Source organism: Branchiostoma floridae, chromosome 11 (genome assembly GCF_000003815.2).
Source record: "Branchiostoma floridae strain S238N-H82 chromosome 11, Bfl_VNyyK, whole genome shotgun sequence".
NCBI classification, from domain to species: Eukaryota; Metazoa; Chordata; class Leptocardii; order Amphioxiformes; family Branchiostomatidae; genus Branchiostoma; species Branchiostoma floridae.
This window is the reverse complement of record NC_049989.1, coordinates 9,723,348-9,732,297: the sequence shown is the minus strand read 5'-3', so window position 1 is coordinate 9,732,297 and position 8,950 is coordinate 9,723,348. Positions and strand designations below refer to the sequence as shown.

The window sequence follows — 8,950 nt, the reverse complement described above, 5'->3', positions numbered from 1 at the left end:
GTGCGATAACCACCTCATAAACCACCTCGTTCGCTACGCTCACTCGGTGGTTTATTCGGTGGTTATCGCACCTGACCAGGGATTATCTCACCATATACACCTCGGGCCGGGGCATTAACCCTTTATTATATACTGCTACATATGCAACCCACATAAACCTGCAAGACTTGTTTGCTATATTTAAAGAGCTGTCTTTAATCAGTTTATAACTTCGGGTTCATTGCCTTAAGCATAACCTATTACTAAATTTAAGCTGTAAACCAAAAGTAGATGCAAAACTTTTTTTATCCTTAAGCATAACGTCTTACTTTAGATGTAAGCTGTAAACCAAAAATAGATACAAAAGGTTTTTGCAGAATACATGCATTGCTTATAAGCCAACGATTAAAAAAATGTTAAGCTAAATTTTGTAAAAATTGTCTTAAACTCAAAGATCTCATACCACCCTTGGCACCCTAACTACCCTCTAGGGTATATTAAGTGTAAAAATGATGATGGGTTGAATGACTAAGTTAATGTGCATGTAACATGATTGTACAGACATCCCCGGCAGTGTCTGTAGTAGACAGATAACAGGTTTATCTGTCAGTAGTGCCACACTCAATAGCTGAGTGAGGACACAGCACTTGTCTCTTTGGCCTTATCTTTCAAATGTGTCCAATGTAACATGTAGTGTAACATGGCCTTAGGTGACCTAGAGGCGGCAGTGTGAAAAATCGCACATTCAGATCAACGTGGCAGACTGAAAAGGGCATACGTGTCATTTGTGATTGTCTGATATACATTGTACAGTAATGCTGGATGCTTATGGTATGCCAGCAGAATGGAAATGTTTAGTTCTGAAACATGTGTATAGATGCTGCGTGCTATAACATATAACATTAGTTCACCTTTATCCGCGGTGTAACCTATAGCTACACAACGGATATAGCTATATATATCCGTTGTGTTGCTAAACAGGGTATTCAGGGATATCAAGTTGATGAACGGTAGTTTCAAATTGTACTATTTTCAAAATATTGCAGTTTGAAACCATCATCTGTCGACTTTATATCCCTAGATACATTGTTCTTAAAAAGAACGGATAAAGGTTTCCCTTACGGATACTGGTAAACTGGTGTTAGCTGGAAAAAATTAATCAAATGAAAAGAAGAAAACAAACAGACTGAGTGTGAATATTTCTATCTGTAAACAAAAGAAGATCCAGTTTTCCTGTATTGTCGTTAACTTTTGTTAATTTTTTTCTTTTATTCTATCTATTTTCTCCATGCAGAGAGATAACACTGTGAAGTGTTTCCGGACAGGGAAGATCTGGGTTCTAATCTGTACTGAGCTGATGGGAAGAGGCATTGACTTCAAAGGTGTCAACCTGGTCATCAACTATGACTTTCCTACCAGCGCTGTCAGCTACATCCACAGAATAGGTGTGGTTTTGTGTTGTTTCTTACTTGCATTTCATTAGTACATTGTGATTTTATAGATGCAAGACAGACATATACCCCTAGTTTATGTAGAATTGAGGCTTTTATATGTATATAATAATAATGAAATAATAAATATTGATTCCGAGTCATTGTGATATACGAGTAGTTTGTGCCCCGGTTCATTTGGCACTGTGCTTTAAAATCTATTGAGTGAAGGTAGTATATACTTAAAATGTACAGTCAAACCTGTATTAGGTGCCACCTCTACAGAGGGGCCACCTGTCCATAGTGGCCACTTTTTGTCGGTCCCTTGGATATTTTATCTACAAGTTGCCACCTCTATACAGAGGCCACCTGTCTATAGTGGCCAAAATTGTCCGGTCCCTTGAGTGGCCACCATAGACAGGTTTGACTGTATTGTACAGTGACAAACTCTCATTGACAATAGGTGGGTTTTGTCAATCAACCTCTTTTGGCTTGTTATACGGAAGCTTTTGATGACTTAATCGTTATGAGAAAATCAGATAAAGCTTATTGTTGACAGTTGATACCTTGCAGAAATAGCAATATTTTCCTCATATATATCAACAGGCCGGACTGGAAGAGCTGGGAGACCTGGCAAAGCCTTGACCTTCTTCACCGAGGATGACATTGTTCATCTGAGAAGGTGAGTGAAAGACTTGTCCATCAAGCCCCTGTCACACACAGCCAACCGTAGCCTCCAGACCCTCTCTCCAGACCATGGTTGGTTGTTACTGTTAGTCATGAGCAAGGTCATCTGTGATTGTTAATAGAGTCATTTCCAGGTATGGCAGCCATCTTGGATTTTCCGGGGTTATTCGGGGTCATGAGGCACCAAAACGAGGCTGCACAGGAGAGTACAGTTGGCAGCATGACTCCATGTATTAGAATATTGTATTAGAATATGGGTAAGGACATCTTCAGTGGCAAGTTCTGCCCCTCTAAGTCTAACTTGAAATACTGCAGAATATGTGCTTGTCATGTGTACAAAATATTGTTTTGGTCAGTGAAGTTGCTTACTAGTCTTTAAAAACTCTGGCCAACTATGAATCTTATAAAAAGTCATATTCTGCTTGAATGCAATTAAAGGAGAGAGACTACTGTAGAGTTGGGTGGATTCCAGGCTCCTCCCAACTCAGCACCGACGTTTGTTAAACTAAGGGCACAACCCACCGTAAATATGTGCTGTCTGCGTGCCAAAACGTGGGCAATCTTTTGACGATCCGTAAATGGTAAGTACCGCCTCCAAACAAACTCTTAGGGAATCTGACGGATTTTGGAGCACGCAGACACGCCGTAAAACTTTATGTGCAGGCAAAATTTGTGTGCCATCGGACTGCGGATTTGCCCCCGTACGTGCCAGTACGGTTGACGAGCCTGCCCTTTACAGCCTAATGTTTTCTGAAATACGTGGCCTACAAAAAAAACGTACGGACAAATTGCACGTACGGCGGGTTGTGCCCTTTTAATTAGCTTTGTTTAGGGAGTGATCAGGAGCAAAGTTGTTGGTTGGGTCAGCATAATTGTGACAGGTGCTTTATGGAGAAAGCATGCTTGCTGGTTTCATCCAGACAGTTTATCTTGTATGACATCTGGAATCTGCTTCTAAGTACAGACTGGGCTGCTAATGGATGCTACTGTCATGGAAGAAGGCTTCCACATGATATGCTTCGAAAGACTATAATCTAGGAAGGGTTTTTGTCATCAAAAAGGGCAGAGACCTTAAGCTTTCCAAGAAGTTAAGCTTCAAAAGCAAACAGTTTACATGTTTAACTTTAGCTGATGTATTTTTCAGGGACTAATACTCCAGTGCATGAGTATTTTTGCCTAACACTAAGTACCATAAATATAATGTACTTACCATTGACAATGATCCATTTTAGCAAGACAGTTGTATTGCGGCATATAATTTAATTTGATAAATTAAATGTAATTCATTTTGCTGCTTCTCTGTAATTACTGTAAATTCAAATTCACCACACCTTATTGTCAGGATGTAGTCAAAATCAAGAGTACTTTTTTTTTATTCATGGTCACCACATAACAAGACCTGAAGGCCACTCAAGGTTACAAGTTACATTGTAAAAGTGTAACAGCATCTCTTTGCCTTGGTGCGGAAACATCATGATTGAGACCAGCCCAATTGCTCACTATGAGTGAGGACTAACTGACCCAATAGGCAAAGCAGGGGTTACGAGGGCTGCTCGGGAGATTCCCTACCCCATTTTGAGTACTTAATTAATGTGTTGTTCTCCCATATTTTCTTTACCAGCAGAAAGTTGACAGACCAATTTTAAAGAAATTACCAACTGATGAAAATATTTCCATACATTCAATATCCCTAGACTACATTACATATAACCCAGAGCACAGTTATTATGAACTCCATAACATCAGGTACAGGAAGTCATAACTCTTTTTAATAAACTCATAACACTGCAGGCCTTTAAGCAGATATGACATATTATCTTTCATCTGATGTCTACAAGCCCTAAGGCATCATTAGATAAATCTCTAATTTTCATAAACATCTGTAACAGCAATAAATTGCACATGACATACATGTACATGTACATGACTTGTGTAGATAACTTTATTTTCACCTACTGTAGATTTCTGCTTTTTTAGTTCCCATTTTTGGTCTTATTATCATAATATGCACTGATACACATGATAAAACAACTATGATTATAGGAAATGAGGCATTCTTCTACATTTGTCTCCGTTTTCCAATAATTTTTGCAATTTATAATATATCTCTGCCAGCTTCTGTGTCGTAATTTGCAACATGGTTGCAAATTGTTTTTGTAGTGTGTCCTTAGTTTGCCACAAAATGTACTAGGTACTTAAAATGAACATAAAATAGTGTGGGAGTTATGCTTGAATGCCTTGCACTTTATCATCCACCAGATGAAAGTCATCCTTATCTTTTCCGACATGGGTAATATTGACAATATGTTACCCTTGATAATGACAGAATGGGAAGAAGTGATGCGCTGATATGCAGGAGCGATATTGGGTTGAAAGATGAGCACATATGTCCGAATGATGTATACTCACATCCATGTATCCATTTGTCATTCTTTTGATCTTTTGTCTGGATAGCAATTGAAATAGACAACGTTATTATTATCTCCTTGGTATTTTATGTCTCAATAAGAAAATATACAGTAACTGTTGGAGAAATCCAAAGTGTTGGAAGAGAAATGGTACATGTATTGAGTTTCTATTATGAAAATAGATGGTACTGCTACTATTGCAAGAAAACAGGGAGAATGCTTATATGTGTACTACCTTTTCCTTCTTAGTTTGAAAATTGCACGTAGACAAGGCTACACAACTACATTCTTAGCCTCATGCATGGAATGGAAAACTTTGTTGTTGCTCATTGGAATTTGTGGTGAACTCATACTCTTATTTGTTTCTTTGTTTGTTTGTTTTCAATCAACTGGGTCGCCTATTCAGTTTAGACATTAATTAATTTTCAATAGGGCCCAGTTTTACATACAAGGAAATAAAAGGATATTACAAAGAAAATAAATAGACATACACATCGGAACATATAAGTACAAATGAAACATGAAAGTCACAAATCAATAAGTGTGGTGGGTTCTTTAGAAATATGAGCATGGCTCACCGCAGATACTGTACCTGACTCCATTTAATGTCTTATTCAAAATACATCAGTTTCTTTTTTAGGAGCTACATGTTTTTGTTTTTTTGTACTCATAATTTTTGTGTGCTTTTCTTCATCTGTAAAGAAACATAAACTGTACATTTAAAAAGGTATACATGTATGTCAATAGCTATTAGTTGTTATTGATTGCCATACATATTATACCCTGTGCAATTGTTGAGCAATAAATTCATTTGTTCATAGAAACCAGTGTCAAAATATGTACTGTTGTATGCATGGTATATGTAATGTTTTCTCTGTACTATATTGTAAAAGAAATGTCATGCTTGACAGTAAAGCACTGTTTTTGTTTACCCACAGCATAGCCAATGTGATGAGGGAAGCAGGCTGCGAAGTTCCTGAGTACATGCTGGAACTCAAGAAAGCAAACAGGTATGAGAAAGATATCAATACCTCACTAGTGCTGCAAAAGTGTGATGGGAACGTACTGTTTGAAAAAATTCTTATGAATGCAAGAAACTTTGCATTTGTGTTGGTGTTGTTTTCTTGGCAGAGCATGCCCACAGACCTAATAGATAGTCCTTTGGCCTTCAGTGCTGACCACAGATCATTTCTTCATCAATTCTAGTAAACTTTAAGGAAGGAAAAATATAGAGCTTGAGCACTGAATGATATAGACAAATGGCACAATGCCTATTTCTTCTTACTTTTCTTCACAACCTCCTGCTGTGTAAAACATCGATGATCCCTATACCAGCAGCTGCTTATTAATACTTTCTAATGTCGGAATGGTGGAAAATTAAATTGTAGTTCTGGGAAAGTTTCCACTGCCTGAGGCACAGAAGAAAGTTTGCACAAAATTTGAAATGCAACTGTGAGACCGCAAATCACCAGAATTACAGTTACATCGTACATTTATTCATTTCTGCTGGAGGGAATCCCTTGCTAATCTCCCTGTCTACTGTGTGCTACTTCATCTTAAGGATCATTCACATATAATTGATTAGGCTTTTACAATGCTTGAGGGCCTGTTTTGAAATTACAATGTTCACTGTACCCCGCATGATCATGCATGTGTAATAAAGTTGTTTGCAACATTGAGAGGACTTAGGCCCAATCTAGACACAGTTTTCTCTGACAACTGCGGAGATCTATACCGTAGGGGGAGGGACACCCATGGCGCTTGGATTGCAGTGATAACACATTGCGCGATTTTCAAAATGGCGGCAGGGTGCTCAGCTCATAACTTGTCAGATTATGTTCTCTCTGTATCTCACTAGCATGTTTTAAAACATGAGAACATCAGGAATGATGCCACTGGCCAACTATGTCAACTATGATCAACCCTGCTTTTGTCCTCACTGCCCTCATCATGGTGGAGGTGGCGAGCCGCTCTACTGCTCGATCTTGCATCATGCAATGGGTGACCCAGTCCTGCCTCCGTTTGGGAGCAACATAACTTGTCCTTTACACACTGAGCAAAGCAGAGTAGTACCATAATTGTACAGTACTGTAGTAGTAGCACTAGCATCACAAACCGATGCAGCTATATATATAGCCTAGAGCCCGCGTTATATGCCAATGAGCCCTCCCAAAGTCAGGACGCATCTACACACGCCCAGAATTTGTTGGGGACCCCTGCTAAGCTATCAGGCAATACTCCGGACCTTGCGGGAGAAATTTTGCTGACATCTTGACTGCGAAAAAAGCTGTCGGCAACAAGCTATCTGTTTGCAGATATCGGGAAAAACTGTGTCTAGATCATGCCTTATCCCAGTAAGCAATAAAACAAGGTGTTCATGTTTAACATGTTTAACATGTTAACAGTGGGAACTTAGGGGGTATAACGGACAGAAAATAATTATATAATTGTTTGTAGCGTGAGTTTTTTGCAGTGTAGTCTAACCCACACGTGCACAATGGAGAAAACTGATATTACAGCAGAGAGATTTTTAAGATGTAGAAAAGTTGAGAGCAGGTACGGATGGGAATACTCTAGTTGATGTCGGATTTAGATGATGCGGGCTGCATAAATTATTATTTCTTATTTTGATAAAAACAAACCTTGATATTTTCAGTCTTCTATCCGAGACCATCGTCTTAGTCTTGCATTGGTGGAAGTCTGTTGAAGGAAATACTTTTTGACACTGTTGTGTGAGATGTTGTGTTATGTGGCAGATGTGGAAGGGGGGCATGCAATACCATCACTTACTCAGAAACTCCCTTTTCATTGTCAGTTCATTTTATGCTCATTTCTTGTGACTAGGAAGGAGAGAAGGTTTCTGGAGAAGAGAGCACCCAAACGGAAAAGTATCAGCACTACACCAAAGATGTTTGTGGACAAAGCTATGAAGAAAAGGTAAGGTTACTTATCAAACCAGACGAAGAATGCTACATGGAAGTGTGGTTGTAGCTAATGCTTTGTCTATATGCTAAATTCACCACATTATGGTTCATGGTAGTTATGTTCCAAAGACAAATTTATGAGGAACTGTATGAAGAATCTGGTTTGGAACATTAAATGGTAACCATTATTGACGTCTGAGCCCTTTGCAAAGTGACTAATTCAGCTTTTATGCTATACAGTAATCGTAAAAATGAGTAGGATACAATTTGCACAGTCTGTACTTGGTAGATAGCTGTGAATGATACCTTCCAAGGGAATGAGGGAATTTTGTATTTTGCACATGTAGCTCAACTCGACAAGTCATGTAAGGACAAAACATTATGAGTCATGAGTAGGTATAGTGATGATGATCCATACTTATCTATCTCTGGTAACATCTCTGCGGTATAGCCTGGTGTTGGGCTCCAGTTATCTATCATTTAGCTCTTGTTGGTGCACACACCAATTCTTCATGACAGGGGTCTGATGGAGTGTAAGCCTGTACAATGATGATTGTCAATATTTGAATACAGAAGGGCATAATACATGGATTTGTATCAATATCTTTTTGAGCTGACTATAACATGCATGTAAATTACACGTCTCACAGGAAAATGATTGAGAAGAGCAAGAAAATGCAAGGGAAGACCAGGAAACACGAAGCTGTGCAGTCTGATAGCTCAACAGCAAATGCAGATGACCGGAATACGGTCACAGAATCTGGTGGAAACAGGAAGAACAATGAGCAAGAAACTGGAAAGCACAAAGGAGAGAAACTCCAAGGGAAGAAATGTGCAACCAGTATAGACAGAAGTGCAAAATTGTTGTCAGTAAATACAAATGGTAAAGGTCCGAGGAAAAGAATGAAGAAAAGGAAAGGAGCCAACCAGAATGTTGCCAAGTCGTAAGGTTACTTTGTTGTGAAATGCTGAGCTCTTGCATGTGTAATCTACAACTTAATTTTCAAACATGACATATTTTATTACTATAGAGCAAGCTTGAAATGCTTGTCAAGAATCAGCAAAGTTGTCATCTTTTGGTTTACGCATATCTTTAAGTTTGTTAAAAGTAATTATAAAACTGTACCATGAGATGTTTACATGCAGAAATGTGATGCCTCGGTTCTGTGGAGCTAGCAAAACTTGTAAGAAAGTCACCCACTTTGGTAGTGGACTTTTCCTTGTAAATGGTATTCGGTTTTGTCAATAGCATTGTTATCAAATACGTCAGAACAATGCTAAATACTGAAGTACACAATAAATCATTTACTACATGTATTGCAGAAAAGAATGAGGTATTTATATTAAAATATAAGGTGTGATTTTATATCATGCCTAGACACAAAAGAGCTTACATTGTCACAACCTACTCTAAACTCTAAGTTTTACTTAGCATATGTAAAAATGATACCAGTATTTAGATCACAGAGATGACAATAGGCATTTGACTAATAAAGGTATGCAGTATTATCTTTCACTTCAC

The 8,950-nt window shown here is 38.4% G+C and overlaps 1 protein-coding gene across 1 annotated transcript in view; it reads left to right on the top strand.

The window, feature by feature from the left end:
- Positions 1–8,931, top strand: part of LOC118425981 (probable ATP-dependent RNA helicase DDX52) — an 18,164-nt gene extending 9,233 nt beyond the window's left edge. Inside the window, exons 11-15 of the mRNA XM_035835173.1 lie at positions 1,274–1,424; positions 2,016–2,091; positions 5,443–5,514; positions 7,349–7,441; positions 8,079–8,931. Of these exons, the coding sequence (XP_035691066.1) occupies positions 1,274–1,424; positions 2,016–2,091; positions 5,443–5,514; positions 7,349–7,441; positions 8,079–8,376 (690 nt within the window). The 3' untranslated portion in view covers positions 8,377–8,931. The remainder of the gene's footprint in view (positions 1–1,273; positions 1,425–2,015; positions 2,092–5,442; positions 5,515–7,348; positions 7,442–8,078) is intronic.
- Positions 8,932–8,950: the final 19 nt, after the last annotated feature.